General features: G+C 38.9%; 1 protein-coding gene across 1 annotated transcript in view; it reads right to left on the bottom strand.

Moving 5' to 3' along the window:
• glra4a (glycine receptor, alpha 4a) overlaps positions 1–11890 on the bottom strand; it is a 62917-nt gene extending 51027 nt beyond the window's left edge. The window contains exon 1 of the mRNA XM_061726360.1: positions 11668–11890. Coding sequence (XP_061582344.1) covers positions 11668–11735 — 68 coding nt within the window. The 5' untranslated portion in view covers positions 11736–11890. The remainder of the gene's footprint in view (positions 1–11667) is intronic.
• Positions 11891–17227: the final 5337 nt, after the last annotated feature.

Below are 17227 nucleotides of genomic sequence, written 5' to 3'. Positions count from 1 at the left end.
CCTGAGCTGATGCACATCAGTTACGCTTCATGATGCATTTATTATTCAGTGGCTCAGGGTTTTGATTTCAGCTGGCAGGGGCAGCTTATCATAAATATGTGCTTTCTTGTGGACAGGAAACGATAGAGGAAGAAACCCATTTCTCATTGAAAGGAGAAGATTACTTTTTGAGGTGTTGATTATAGCTTTTTAGGTTATGGAAAAACATTTAATGAAAGAAAAGACGGATGTAATTGGAGTCTCTTGCGTCAGGATCTCTGTGATGGTAGACCAGACTGCTGCTACAAACATTTGATGTAGCAAACACGGAAAGGTCAGAGTGCTTAGACGGAAATGGGTACCAAACAATCACTCGTGTCTCTCAGTTTGACGTGTCAGCCCAACACTGAAGCCCTGCCTAACTGCTTGAGCTCATCAGTAAACTGTCACCACCATAATATATCCAATCACAGTCTGGGGTAGGGTAAATCTGTGACAGGGGACTGAGTATAATTGAGGATTTAATGAAATCTATAGGTTTTCTTACTACCCTGCCTTTTTATACAATTATAATAAACTGAAGCAAACTGGAACTAATTAAGTGAATTGAGTTTCATCAGATTATAGTTTGGATTATTTGTCCTGCCCTGTGCTTGAAGAGAGCTTGGATTGAGTCCAGAAGATCCCCATAACCCTTAACCACGAGTAAAGATAATGGATGGATGGATCATTATTGTATTTAAAATCACTTTATTTGATCATCTTGTGAAGTGTCCTAAAACTTAATTGTGAAATAAAGCAATGCAAATAAGTTTTATTGCAACAGTAACGCACATATTTTATCAAAAGAGACTGTGATCTGTCTATATTTATATGTGAGCACATGCTATATCATTTTATTTTCTTGCTTTTAAATTGTTCTAACTAAATTGTTCTAACTAACTAAAGCAGAAGGGATGTTACTTTTACTGATTGTGGCAATGACTTTTCTCTGGCAGAACGGCAAGGTACTATGAAAAATTAAACACATGGATGAAAAAAAGCAGAGATATTCCTCAAGGAGTAACAAACTTGTTTTGAAGACTTTTTTTATTATTATTTTTAAGAAAATACAATTCAGTTTTGAACATGTCCTCAATGGAATTTAAAATTTAGCAGCAAAAAGAGAGGAAAAAAAGTTTTTCTTTGATGCATTTTTCTCAACTCCCTATCCGTCATACTTCATTGATAAGTACATCACTACTGTTCATAGTTGTACTTGCTGTGGTGAGCAAACCGGCTGTTCAACTCTACTCTCCTGCTTGGCTCATTTTTTAGTCATTAACTCACGTAAACATCCCATCTGTCCTCCTTTCACACTTCCTTTCTGGCAGCGCTCCTCGCCGCTCTAATCTGTGTATCCAGCGATAGCGTGGGGATTTCGTAAAGCGTAAGAGAGTCCCGCACCTGTCTGTGACAATCCAGCTCAAGGTGAAATCACTGATAGATTCAAGAGATATGTATTCTTTTCACCTGCAAGTACAGGTCTTTTGAAAACAAAATACATTTAACACTACATGCAAACACAGACCACAAGCTATTTGATTTATTTCATGCTTCAGTTTCAATTGTTTTAATGTTTTTTTTTAGGTAAGTAAAAGTCACATTGAAATACTTTTTTCAGAGTGCAAAAAAAACAAGCAAAAATGAAAAAATAAGCTATTTTCTAACCTGAGTTTTGAATATCTTATTGAAGAATGAAACATTTCTCTGCTGTTTATTAGCCTCCAGATATTGCATTGCTCTACAGTATACCAGCTGAGAGAACCATCAGAATCTAATTAAATGTTCTAACAAAAAGATTGTGTCCTCACTGAACAACCAAGCTATTGAAGTTTCTATTGGTGAAATTGTGTTTACTTCCTTCCAGAGTGTTCGTTGTGAGGAACAGCTCTTTCTGTTATTTAACAGGTACACTAAAGGCTTTTCTCTGTTGGTTTTTCTGTAAGGAATTTGAATTTGATGTTTCAAAAATGTACGTCATGGTTAGAAAGCTTATAGCTGAGGCCCCAATCACAAGATCATTTTGCACTGAACTTGAGATGCACAAAAGCAAGTAAAAACAATGCTGAGTTTTTCAAGAGTTTCTAAAGGCTTCATCATTTCTGCAGTTGTCTAAAATCCTTACATCTCAGACTGTACGACATGCATCTGCTTGTGTACAACGTCAAGAATGGGATGTGTAGTCTATACAATAATGAGACCTGAATCTTGGGTCATGACAGATGCAGAACAGTCTCATCAGTGCGCGCTGGCAATAAACAATGAATAACGAGCAAAACAAGAACTGCACTTTAGTAGCAACTTTCATGTCTGACAAAAATACTTCAGAAAATAAATCGGAAAGGAGGACAATGTGGTGTCAGTCATGTTTAGGTAGAATAGGAAAGTCGCATTAATAAACATGTCATATGTTGACTCGTCATAAACAAAGAAATTTTACATGATCAGAAAAATGATCTTATGTAACGGCTTTGAGAATGCCATCATCAAACTGTTCAAACTGGATGATGAACAACCACCAATTCGGCTATATGAAGAAAGGTGAAAAAATCAGTTTTCACCTGATTTTGTATGATTAATCATAATGGTCACATGAAGCCAAGAAACAAACATTCTCTTAAACGAAATAATGGTTCATGAGAACTGCTGAGAATATTGATACCTAATCAGACCAAAAGCAGAAGCCTAAACTGAAGCACAAACACTTAGTAGCTGATCCACAAGCTTTACATAATGCATTTGATCATTTTAGGTGAGAGTCTGGAGTGGAGGAGTTTGGACAGCACACTTGAACAGAAGTATGGATGTTCTTAAAACTTAAATAAAACAAGAAAACTTTGGATTTCTGGGACTTTTTCTCATTACTGTACGGTACAGTATGTTACTGTAGGTCTGACTTAAATTTCCATCTCAAAATTTGAAAGTAAAACAACTCACACACTCAAGCACAACAGATGGGTTTAGTCATCACGCTGAAGATAAGTCATGAGCTTTAATCAAACTGTCTCGGATCATCCTAAATGCTGAAATACTAACCAGCTTGTAACAAACCAGGGCTGTGCATCGTGATCTCTGTTTTCTTGTTGCTGTTCATATATGATGCAATGTATTCCTAAGAACTTTATAATCCCATGTAATATAGAGGGGAAGCTCTCTGAGCAAGAAAGCTTACTGCAAGTTACTGTAAACATTACATTCATTTAGCATATAAAACGCAGTTCTGTTGCTGGGGGGACAATTTGAGTGCAAATATCATTTAAAATATTTGTTTTTGAAATAGCCCCCCATAGGTTTGGAACAGACCACCTTTTACACAAACACAGGCGCATATATATATATATATATATATATATATATATATATATATATATATATATATATATATATATTAATACATATATATATATATGCTCTTTTAAGCAGATCTGTCAATTAATAATTTTGGAACTCAGCGAGAGATATTTCAACAAAGCAGACGGATACAATAAAGTCAAGACAATAAATGAATAAATACCTACAAAGGAACAGAAAATGTAAGAAAAAAAACAAAAATGTCAAGCCGCTAAAAAATGTTAAATCAACAAATGTACTCAAAATCAGCCATGATTTTAACATGATGAAAACATGATGTTTTAATGATTTTAACAAGTCCAATAAACAGTCCAACAGTGCAGTGAAGAGGTTGGGGTATGGGATTATTCCAGTGGAGAGAGTTGATGGCAAACAAGAAAAAGCCGCACAGTGTTTTTAAATGTTTCTCTGCTTTGCACACCTGATTCAACACATTTGAAGAATGGATCACCATCACCTCTGGTCAAGTCTGCACAAGTCCGTTAATGACTAGAGCCGTTGAACACTGTCATACCACATCATATACAAACTCTGATAAAGAAAAATCCAATTATGTCAAAGCAGTTGCTCCAGTTGACATCTAGTTAACTGCATTTTGGTGTCTCTGGCTCTCAAAAAGTTTTCTATTGAGCAAACTTGATCCAACTGATATGGGATTTATTTCATTCCTTTAGGCAAATCTATAAATTATCATAATTCTGCTGGAAAAAACTGACTTCACTACGGCAGCTTAAATGTATGAGACCAGCCTTTCAAAAACTGATTTTGGGGAACGTGTTGACACTAACGAGCGGTCAACGATGCATCACTGCAGCTCGTATCCAACGAAATCTGCATCCATTAGTTAAAGGGATTGTGACATGAAAAACACATTTTTCTTGATTTTTTGTGTTTTGTTGGGTGTCTTGACATCAATTACACCCCAAAAAAACGAACTTTTAACATTCAGTGTATTGTGTGCTTTCTGGGATTTTCCGCACAATTATGCAAAAACAGCGCATCTGGTTGGGTGGCGGACCTATACGTATAGGTCCGCTAAATCACCGCCCCCTCCACCCAGCTCCCTGCCTCCTCTCCTCTCCAGCGCACCATAAAGGCTGATTTATGGTTCCGCGTTACACCGACGCAGAGCCTACAGCGTAGGGTTACGCTGCGACGCGCACCGTACGCTGAACCCTACGGCGTAGGCTCTGCGTCGATTTAACGCGGAACCATAAATCAGGCTTAACACGGAGCTGTTTAGAGCCCCCTCTGTTCTCATCACCGGAGGACAACTGTTAAAAAGACCCGCGGCCACTGACTGGACTTAAGATAAGGGGACACTGCTGCTTCGCATGCCTTTATTTTTGTGATTGTTTGTGGTGGACTGCTTCGCCGTGCTGCTTTTCCGTGCATGCTTCGCCTGTTGCTCCCGGCTTAACTCTCCGACGCCGCTGTTAGTGTTTTGCTTGCAGGGAGCTACGGTGCTGCCTTCCAGTCCTCTGGTCACGGACTTCATCCCCGGGCTGTAGTCGCCCTGTCTGGGCTGTGTGTGTGGGTGTTTGTGGTTCGGTGTGCGCGCATGTGTGTGGAGACGGCAGAAGTGTGTAGCAGTTCGGTTGGAGGAGGTTGGGAGGAGGAGCGGGGCAATGATTGACGGGAAAGGGGGAAAAGGACGCGTTTTTCACAAAATAACGCCGTCATAAAAAGCCAGGCATGGAGTACTAGAGTGAAGTTTTTCTTGTTATACCTTTTTAGACACATTTGAGGGATATTGGCCAAGACTTTTAATAGTGTTAAAAGCATGTTAAAAATTATGTCACAATACCTTTAACCCATACGTGGAGTGGGATTGGTCAGGAAAGGACAAACAATTTCAAGAACAATGTTACTAAAATTTTTCATTTGGTACAGGACACCAATGCTAGTTGACAATAACAAGACCTACGCTCAGACTCTCTTCCTGTTCTAGCATTTAACACCCTCTGATATGCAACTGTGCAGTTAAAGGATCTTAGCACATAACGAGCAGCTTTTCACTTGGTCTTTTTACTCAAGTGGATTAAAGTGCAACAAAATGAACCCTGAAGTGCAAATCTGAAGGAACTTTTCAACAGTGTTCACAATTTTAAGATATTTGGCACAATGAAGCAATCTTAAATTAATTGAATTTCAATTTTGTTATATTCTGTACAAAGATAAAGTTCCTTTTTGGTAATTGTTTAACATTTAGCTATGAGATGCAGTGATTATGGTGGCCAGTATTTGTCTCACCATTATATGAAAAAAGAAGTGGAGTTGGTAACAGCTTTAGCAGTGGCATAGCTCTATTCAGGTATTCTAGTAAGTTAACCATAAATCAATCAAGACACTTGAAGTGAAGCAGTTGGTTGAAACAGCAACAAGTAAAAGTCAACAAGCGGTCAAGAGTTTTATCTACAGTAATCTGGATGGTTTTTGTGCCTTATTGTTCTTGACACTTTTCTGGCACTGTCTGCTTTCGATGACCCGCAATGAGCATGCAGTACTGTGCACAGCGTGACCTTATCCACGCAGCGATTGTACTAGATTATGACAGTGTGTACCTTTAAATTGCATGCTGGCATCGCAGAATAAGATGAGTAATGATAGTCATCGTGTCAAGAGTAGCGTGTTCCACCGTGTCGGTACATAGTCATGCTGAATCGGCTGTGTGACTTCCTCTGCTGCCAGATCAGAGGTGCATCAATCTACACACCTCACCAACAGAGTGGCGATGACCAACAAAGGTATAAAAGTACTGCCTCGATCACACTGAGACATGTACAGTAATGTAGCACATTGCATGGCTTATCTTCATCCTCATCAGTTCAGAGCTCAAAAAATCTCTAAAAAATCGAAACACCCACAATAACCCCACCAATGAATTCACTCTTGTGATTGACTTTTTTATGTCTCGATTAACAAAAGTTATTAGGAAATGATGAAAAAACAACAAGGTTTTCATTTAACAATTTAAGATATATTGAATCATTTTCATGCATTTTAGTGTAAATGGGACATTTACATGCTTTTTAGTGTAAATGGGACAATGATTAACATTTGGTTTTCACAAAAGTCCTACTTATGAATAAAGAAACCTACTTTAAGAAATGTATATAATACTAGGTTATTTATTTATTGAGGATTAAGTTATGTATAATGATAGTGTATAATGATGCAGCTATGAGTGATATAAATGTTTAAACCTTGATTTCAGTATCTGATATCCTTTTGTAATAACAACTAAACAGGTTCCAGGTAACAGTTCATGAATCCTGATCATCAGCTTGGTGATATTTGAGATAATGCCTCTGTGCAGAGCATATCCCAGAAGTCTTTTTCAGGGTAGACCCTGGACAGATCATCAGCCCATTACCGAGATAAACGAGGCAAACATGCTCACAATCATTACTATTAATTTGGGATCAACGTGAATCTTGCGCAAATGTTTTTGAACATTGGAGTAAGTATGAGTACCAGGAGAAAACTCATGCATTTGGACTGGGGAATATTCATGCTGTGAGGCAAAAAGCTAACTTCCATGACACTCAGGGAAATGTATTATCTCCTTCCTGTCGCCTTCATGGAGATCCTTACCAGAGAAGCGAGCTTTGATGTTAACTGAACCACAAGCTCACAGCTGGAGTCCACGCTGGCATCGCAGATTATTTCCTCTGATACACAGAGTTCTCTCCCTACCGTATCAACTTTTTGATGAGATTTCTGACTTGTCATAGGCACTCATAACATTTTCCTTTTAATATTTTCGGTTTAATTCCAGGTCGACAAGTCAGGATATACTCTGCCTCTTGTCAATGACATATGGAACAGGGGTCAGCCATTTCCACCCTTGTGACCATGGTTGCGAAATGTGATGACATGTGTGTTGAATCAAAGATGGGAAGTTTCATCTGCTGAGCTGAAGCAGAAAGGCCCAAACCATGATACAACCACCCTATAAGGGTTATGCTTCATCCACAGGAAAATCAGCGTTTTACTTTCTAAATTAAATAAATAAATGGTAAGGTATAATATTTTTCCATCATTTCTGTATCTAATGTTTTGAAAATCTGATGTGGTTTAAGTCTTGGCTATATATAATAAAAATATTACAAAAGGATTTAACACTGGTGTACCCCCCTCCGTCATCCAGTTCATGGTAACTCTCAAAAGCTTGACTCAAAGCAACTTGGACTTCCTTTTCATTGTTTTTGAAGATGGTTGTTTGTCAATTCTTAAAAAACAAAGAAAAAGATCCAGTTGCCCCAATTAAAGCCTTTGGCTCCAGAGGGTTTTAACAAACTTTAAAGAATTTTGTACAGTAAAACTTTGTAAAGACTTCAAGGTATTGTTTCTCTTCAAATACTGAGAAATCTAATATCAGTCTTAAGGTGCTGTGATAATCAATAAGGTGAAAATAAAAGAAAAGTAGCATATAAAATGAGAATAAACCAGACACATGCACCTTAACCTCCTTTAGGAAAATCTTCAAGCAATCTCATGTCATATTTAATCTTCTGCTTTCTATTTCAGCCTTTTGAACCAGCATCTGTGCATGATGCTGTCGCTGAAGTCGATGCGAATGCCAACATGACTTCATAGTTTAAATTAATCTAAATGTTCCTCCTGGAAGGGGCTCTTACAGAAATGGGGCTGAGATACTCGGAGCAAATGACCTGAGTGGCAGAATATGCTTAGGAAACCTGACAGATTCAGGTTTTTCGAGCTGATACTGAAGTCGAACAGACTCAACACTGTGTCTATCTGCACACTGATATAATCATCTTCAAGCCTCTTTGAAATCTTACTATGACTTTGCTGTGATATGTATAATTTATTACATATTTTGTCTCTGTTTCCTATTTTGTTCTTGTTGACAACATCCAACACTGATATATTCAGCCAAACAGAGCCCTCTTTTATATGACAGTCTTATTTTGCATCTGTGTCAACCCTTCCTGTCTCCCACATTCACCTTGCTTCATCTCATCTCCTCTTCCCAATCGCAACCATTTCTCTCCATCTACAAGCCCCATTCTCCAATTTACTAATCTCCCTGCTGCCTCCAGCTAAATATATCAACCTTTCTGTTTCTTCATGCATCCCCGGATGTTCCATTCCCACGGTTACCCTCCATCATACCCCCAATGTTTCCACACCTGCAACAGAATCTGCCTGCCTATTACACCTGCCGTCACTACTTAATCATTTCCTTTCCCCTTCATACCTTCCTCCCACTACCCCCTATGTAGGCAAGCAGGAAGGAGGACATAAGAGCATGTAATGTCTCAGAGGAGGTGCTGTCAGTTGACTGCCTCTCCAGGTTAAGAGCTGCTCTCCTCGCCCCTGGGTTCATGGAGTCATGGCACTGTTCCGCTCCAGGATTATGCAGATCTTAATTCCCCTCCGCTCACACCTGAGGGTGGCAGGGCATGAAATAAGGAAAGTGTTCAGAGCAAATAAAAGTTTTTGCCACCAGCAGAGGGAGAGGAGAAGGGAAGAGGAGGCATGGCAGGAGGAGGAAAGAGGGAAAGGGGATGTAGTAGGTACATGAGCTGAGCGAGTGAATGGGTGGAAAGAAGTGAATAATAAGAAAAGAAAAAAAAATCTTTGTGATTGGACACAATGAACACGTTAACTGCTAAAATGGTGAATCCATTCTTAATATACAGTCAATAAAATATAAGACTCCTCAAAGTTCAAACTTAAAGGAGAAACTTATATACACTGCTCCAAAAAAAACAAAGGGAATAAATGACATTACATTGCGTTGCTGTAAAAGTGTTCCCTTTTATTTGTTTATATATGTATGTATGTATGTATGTATGTATGTATGTATGTATGTATGTATGTATGTATGTATGTATGTATGTATGTATGTATGTATGTATGTATGTATGTATGTATGTATGTATGTATGTATGTATGTATGTATGTATGTATGTATGTATGTATGTGTATGCATATATATGTGTGTGTGTGTGTGTGTGTGTGTGTGTGTGTGTGTATATATATATATATATATATATATATATATATACAGTGCCCAGCATAAATGAGTACACCCCCTTTGAAAAGTAACATTTTATACAATATCTCATTGAAAACAAACAACATTTCCAAGATGTGCACAGGTTACGTTTAATACAGCATCTGTTGAACTTTTGACTTAAAACAAAGGTTAATAATATAACTCAGATGCCATATTTTCCTTTTTTAGTCAAATTAGTGTGGTGCAAAAATGAGTACACCCCACAAGAAAAACTACTAAATTTAGTACATTTAGTACTTTGTATGGCCTCCATTATTTTTAATGACAGCTTCAAGTCTCATGGGCATGGAATGCACAAGTTGGCGACATTTGGCAACATCAATCTTTTTCCATTCTTCTACATTGACCTCTTTCAGAGATTGGATGTTGGATGGAGAGTGATGCTCAACCTGTCTCTTTAGAATTCCCCAAAGATGTTCAATTGGGTTCAGATCAGGTGACATACTTGGCCACGGAATCACTCTCACCATGTTCCTTTTCAGAAAGCCAGCAGTGGCTTTAGATGTGTGCTTAGGATCATTGTCGTGTTGGAAAAGGGCACGACGACCAAGGGCAAGAAGTGATGGAAGCATCTTAGTTTTCAGTATAGAGCAGTACATTTCTGAATTCATGATGCCATCAATGAAATGCAGCTCCCCAACACCAGCAGCACTCATGCAGCCCCACATAAGGACACTACCCCCTCCATGTTTCACTGTGGGCACCATGCACTTTTCTTTGTATTCCTCACCCTTGCGACGCCAGACAGTGTTGAAGCCATCGGTTCCAAAAAGATTGATTTTGGTCTCATCACTCCACAGTATAGAGTCCCAGTAGCGCTCACCTTTGTCGGCATGTGCCCTGGCAAACTCTAGACTTTTTGGAACCGATGGCTTCAACACTGTCTGGCGTCGCAAGGGTGAGGAATACAAAGAAAAGTGCATGGTGCCCACAGTGAAACATGGAGGGGGTAGTGTCCTTATGTGGGGCTGCATGAGTGCTGCTGGTGTTGGGGAGCTGCATTTCATTGATGGCATCATGAATTCAGAAATGTACTGCTCTATACTGAAAACTAAGATGCTTCCATCACTTCTTGCCCTTGGTCGTCGTGCCCTTTTCCAACACGACAATGATCCTAAGCACACATCTAAAGCCACTGCTGGCTTTCTGAAAAGGAACATGGTGAGAGTGATTCCGTGGCCAAGTATGTCACCTGATCTGAACCCAATTGAACATCTTTGGGGAATTCTAAAGAGACAGGTTGAGCATCACTCTCCATCCAACATCCAATCTCTGAAAGAGGTCAATGTAGAAGAATGGAAAAAGATTGATGTTGCCAAATGTCGCCAACTTGTGCATTCCATGCCCATTAGACTTGAAGCTGTCATTAAAAATAATGGAGGCCATACAAAGTACTAAATGTACTAAATTTAGTAGTTTTTCTTGTGGGGTGTACTCATTTTTGCACCACACTAATTTGACTAAAAAAGGAAAATATGGCATCTGAGTTATATTATTAACCTTTGTTTTAAGTCAAAAGTTCAACAGATGCTGTATTAAACGTAACCTGTGCACATCTTGGAAATGTTGTTTGTTTTCAATGAGATATTGTATAAAATGTTACTTTTCAAAGGGGGTGTACTCATTTATGCTGGGCACTGTATATATATATATATATATGATATGCCAACTTCATGATTACATGCTTTTTTTCCAGTCACCCCTGGATGTCACATCATGGACTCTAGTTGCGTCTTGTCCTCCAGTCCTACAATTCCACTGGCATTCAACAATTCCACAGGTATTTTGACAGGAAAGGATTTCTAAGGGCACAGAATTTTTTTTTCTTTCATTTTTTAAATATATATTTGTTTATTAGCAGCTGCTCCTTGTCGTTCTATATACTACAATCGGATATTATTATTATTTGTTTTAATAGGAACGTGCCAAGACATTTGGTCAACGCGTAAAACATTTTTGATTGCGCCTGTTTGACCGAATATGCCCCCCTCCCCCTTCAATTGCTTGTGGGGGATTTGTGTTGTGAATAATGTAATGTGATGTCGTATTTTCCCCATTTGCAATATAACATGTAATGCGCAATAGATGTTCAGCAAAAGAGCGATATGGAGACCTCGAGTTAAACTCGATGGAATACCAGATGTGCCAGATGCGTCAACTCCAAAAGTTTATGTCAAGCGGCTAAAAAAAAAAAGAATAAATAACTCGCACAAATAGAGAATAAAATGTTTGGAGAGCCTTACCTGATAAAGCTTCCTTGGAAAAAGCAGAAAGACAAGACATACAGAATCCAAATGACCTGTGGGAGCATCCTCTGGCTCAGAATCTCTGCCCACTCCCGGTGAATAACTTGCGATAGAAACAATGTATAAAATCAGCAAATCCACAAAGTATCTGGCGAGTCTCTTCTAAAAGAGGAAGGCATCGTCTCTGTAAGTGATCCAGGCTCGTCTTTGGGGAAACTTGTCCCCCTCCCAGCAAGTCCAGAGGGTGGCACACATCCACACATCCACGCAGCTCTGCTTCAGACTCTCTGCTCCTCTCTGCGCGTCCGCGCTTATGTTCAAGTCTTCAGCCTCAATTATGGTTCCGCGTTAAATCGACGGCGTAGCCTACGGCGTAGGGAAAGCGTCGCCGCGTACCCTACGCCGTAGGCTCTGCGTCGCTGTAACGCGGAACCATAAATCGGCCTTTCAAGGGGAGGGTCGCTTTGCGCGCGTCTTTGTTTTCTTTGCTTCGCCTCCTTTGACTCTACAGTATGTTCCCCCTCTTGCTCCCAAAATATGGAAAGAGATTTAAAGGAACATTAGCTTTTGTTTTGATGGCAAGTGCCTCTTTTGTAATTATCGTTATTTAGTAAAGAGGGAGTGATGGCTTATGATGAGCTCAATTGCAGAGTTGAATACATGCTGGCTCATTACTACTACCTATCTGCAATGAAACTCAGAATGCAATTTCTGCTTGGAAATGGTGGCTGAGGGCCGGAAAGACGTGTGTGCTGGAGCACAGCTTTTGTAGTAAAGAATGAAAATGGTGCCTGACAATTTGCTTAATTCGGCACACTCCTTCCTTTGCTAATTATACATGTGGACAAATTTGTTGGTAATCATAGATTTAAAAACATATATTATAATTTGACCATAATGAAATAAAGTGTATCCTGTAATTGGTATCAAAGGTGTCTTCAATCTTAGTCAGTCTGCCTATGGTGAAAGGTCATCACTGCTGTTTTATATGGTGTTCGCTGTACTGAACATAGAACAGAGAAAGGAAATCAGAGAATTTTCTGAAGAAATCAGAGAGAAAATGACAAAAAAGCATGTTAAAGACAATTTCAAAGCAACTTAATGTTCTTCTGACTACATTTGTGAATTTCATTGAGATGTTTAAGGTCTCTGGGACTGAATGTGAGCCTCTCTGGATGTGACAATGAGAGAAAAATGTATGACACATTGAATAGACATAGTACATGAATGGTAATAAAGAGCACAGAATAACTTATAATAAATGTGAACTTCAAGGTCAAGGGACTTCAGTGTCTGATTGCACTGATCTGTTGCTGTTTGAGCCAAATTGGACAACTGAGGAGAACTGCCCTGTCTAAATCATAAAACAAAAACCCAGACTGGAATTTGCCAAAATGTTTGGTCTCAGTTGCAGGACACGGCCCTTCAACGGGATAATGACCCAAAACAAACGGCTCAAAATCAGCCAAGAACAAAACAGTGGACGATTCTGAAGTGTCCCTCTGAGCATTGATCTAAATCCTGTTGAACATCTGTGGAAAGATCTGAAGCATGCGGTCAGGAGAAAACACTCTTCCATCCTGAGATAACTGGAGCAGTTTGGTCTTGAGGAGAGGACTAAAATACCTTTTACATGTGCAGAAGTCACACTGACAATTACAGAAATTGATTTATTCCATTTATTGCCTTTGAGTGTCCTATCCTTTTTTGTAAAGTTTCACTATTTTTTTAATGATTTCTTTGAACCAACAATCAAAAGCAAAGTCTGATTTTCATTAGTCAGTGTTCAGTAAATTATTTAGCATTACTTCTGTTCTTTTAAAACCCTTTAAGCGCTGCATGATCACAGGGTTATGTTCTTATATGGCATTTGTCCCCTGTACCAGGGAGGCTCCTGGATTTGTATGTTTTCTTTGTCAGTTCCTTTAATGGAAGGACAACAACAAATGTGTCCATCTGTTTGCCTTTTGTGTCCTTTCTAGTTGCTTTACGAACTTGAGAGCTCTGCCTGTCAAAACTATGTGTGTAAGAAAGATACAAGTTATTGGTAGTGATGAACCTGCAGAGAAATCCTGTCAAACTCTGTGTAGTGCACTTTTCATCTGTCCATCCATCCATCCATCCATCCGTCCATCCGTCCATGCATACATCCATTTCGGTCCAACCCACTTCCATCTTAATTGGGGTCACAGGTGTGAGCTGGAGCCTATCCTTGTTGTCATCGGACAAAAGGAGGGGTATAACTTGGACGGAAGTAGCCAGTCCCTTGAGTTTTTCCTGCTTGTTGCACACTCACTATTTACAAAAGGCAGGTTTTACCAGTGGGACTACAAATGGTACTGCTTAAGGTGCTTTTACATACCTCATTTTGCATGCTCATGTGGACTTCTAAGTTTGGTACAGGTGTACATTCAGGCTGCACAATGAGCCTACAGGGAGAGCGGCTCAGCTCACGTGGGGATAGATGCGTGGGCTGGGTTGATCTGTGCTTGGAGTTTAGAAGAAAAATTGGAGTTTATAAGACAAATCCACAGATGCGATTAACACTACCTGAAGAGAAATTGAAGAAGTTAAATGGAAATCTGCTCCTTTTATAAAAAAAAAAACTTTTATTAACTGTTTAATCAGTCATGCAGTTCTTAAAATAACAGCTAGACTGCCTCAAAACTGAGTATGTTCCAGTTTAAGTCAATTTTTAACTTTTGAAAGTCATAAAAAAGCCTAGCATGGGACCTCAAAGTTTTGGAAATCTCAAACAAGCTTGGAACAAAATTGTTTGGGTATCTCTCAGGGTGTAGCCCCATTAATACTACATTTATTTGAATCGTAAAACTCATTCATCACTTCATTCATTACTCTTCTTCACACTTATGCCCAGCATCCACATGACTGAGTGAATTCAACCATCAAAACTGGAACAATTTTGATCTTCTGCAGACCCCATGTGAGTTTGTTAATGCAGCTGTTGAGGCGTGATGTAAATGAGCTAAACCATAAACATTTGGAAACAAAGGCGTAGTTGCACAGAATTTTTTGCTCTTCTGGATGCTATGTTTTCCCTCCCTGATTTGCAAAGTTTGTACCATGTGACCAACGGTTGAAGATAACACAAAGACACACCTACCCAAAAATTGTTACCCTGTTAAATTCTGCATTTAATAATACTTCAGCTGCCTGCATGAGCAGCAGGAAAGACATTCCAAGAGAATCTGCAGCAACCATTACTTCCAGCAGAGTTTTTAGCCTGGTTTCACTGACGCGTGGATGTCCAGTGAGCATGGATGACTGTGTGATATGGGTTTATGGTGTTGTAATGTGGATGGAGACCTTTCTGAACCTTTTCGAATATGGACATTAATCAGTTTAGTTTCAAAAAGATGTCTTGGAATAAAAAACTCCCAAAGATTCAGGCTTTGCCTGTAAAATTTGTTTTTTTCCATTCAATTTCCTTGAATGATTTTACCCGACATATGCAATTGTTCCCTCAGTAGCCAGAGGTGCAGCTATATTTTTCTTTGATGAAACATCAGATAACACTTTAATTTGTATGATTAAAATATTATTGTTCAATTTCTCTTTTGAATAATAACTTAATTTCATGTTCTTGAGAAAGACCCCAAAAGTCCTTTTATAGGCTTATTATTGTTACAGGCTCATTATTTTTTTTATTTTTTTACCTGTTTCTATCAAGAGTAAATTGCATAATACTATTTTGATTGGTTCTTCCGTACTGTATGTGCTGAATGTATCCATGAGAGTTTTATAGCTTCAACAATTGTCAAAATATTTTAATAAGAGTTTTTACTTCTCAACAACTGCAGAAACCTCAGAGTAGATCAGTAATGGAACAAGCATGTGAGAAAGGTGGAATTGGGGTGAGCAGATTTAGAGGTGATAGAAAAAAGAGAAAAGCAGGAAGGAATAAAAAGCGGTGTACTGTTGTTGTCAGGTAAACTGTTGCTGCTGGTCTCTTAGATAGTGGATAGGAGTTGAGCTCTGACATGAGTTATGTCGTCTGAGGCCAGAAATATTCCTTCTGCAGACCCCTGTCACCCACAAGGTTTTCACGAAGGACAGCAGTGCTCACGACCTTAAGACGACTATTAAGCCCCCCACAGAAATGTTCTCCTTTCCATTAATCTGAGGGCAACCAAACACGTTAGCCCCTTGTCTGAACGAGCACATTTGTCCCCATTTCTGAAAAAAACTACAGTTGCATTTTTCTTAAGCCTCCTTAAACTTCTACAAGTTTGAAATATTTGTTATCACATAAACTGTTAAAAGTGTATTTGCACTTGTGCTGCACCCTCTCTTGTCTGTCTGACATCCTCCTTTGTGTGTTTGAAAAACCATCCTGCAATTAAAAGGATCAACTATATTCAAATGTCTGACTGAATTGGAGAGAGTATCCACACTATAAAGTGTCATAATTTAACTAGGCTCTCCAGAGTTTTTAAGTATGTACTAAATAAATCTCTGGGCGTTTTTCATCAGCTTTATTGAATTTGTTAAAGTTTTGGTGCAGATGTATTTTTGGCAGCTATTTATTACATGATCTTCCTGCCACTGAAGGAGCTTGACGCAAAATAAACTTTAATGCCTACGGAAGTAGTTAACAAACATGCCATGTATGTTTTATAGTTTCTAAATAATCACACACAGACACTCGCACACACACACAGAGCGAGACACACAAAAATAAAAAAGAGAGATAGAGAGCAGTCAGCTCCTAGCTGCACAGTTATGACACATTAGTGGATAAATTAATTAGTGGCATTTTAATTGTAATTAGATACATTGACATGTATGCAGTGCTTTGGAGATGCTATTGTGCTCTGTAAATTGATTTTCAACAAATTGGATATGACTTTATTATTTCCCTAAGAGATGTGATATTGTTTCAGTTAATTACTTAGGAAAATATATGAAAACATAAAATAAAATAAAAAGATTGTAGGCGTAGTTGAAATCCACAGATGATAAGAGAATTGCAGAGTGTTGTGATTGTTCCCTGGCAACAACTGTAGTGATGACATCACATGCAGTATCAGTAGGTAACATACAGTAGTTGAAGGCCACGTTTACACATAGCCGGGTATTTACAAAAACTGATATTTCCCCCTCTACGTTTTGAAAAATACCATCATTTACACAAACCCGCATAAATACGCTGTTAAGGTGCTATGAGCAGCCAAACCTACAGGGGGCAGTGTAACGAGAAGCATAAGGTCATGCTAGCCAATCAGAATCCTGGAAAAAAAACGTCAACAAATGACACGTGTAACTTCCAGTTACTTCCAAGATGAACGAGAGTCTTTCGTTTGGAGTGACAGAGAAGTGGAGTTACTTTTAAGTGTGATTTTGTGGCAAGATGAGGCTCGACTCCAGAGGTTGGTAAAACAGGACTTTATTCCGAGACAACGGAATCCAACTGACAACAGAACTGACAGTTGACAACTAACCGCTGACAACAGAAACTGAACACGCGTTGCTAAGCAACCATAAACACCTGTGACCACGCCCCCTTCCCTACAGTCCTGATGGGTGCAAGGTCCAT

Source organism: Cololabis saira, chromosome 7 (assembly GCF_033807715.1).
Source record: "Cololabis saira isolate AMF1-May2022 chromosome 7, fColSai1.1, whole genome shotgun sequence".
In the NCBI taxonomy this organism is placed as follows: Eukaryota; Metazoa; Chordata; class Actinopteri; order Beloniformes; family Belonidae; genus Cololabis; species Cololabis saira.
Note: the sequence above shows the minus strand (reverse complement) of the source record. Positions and strands in the feature narration are given on the sequence as shown.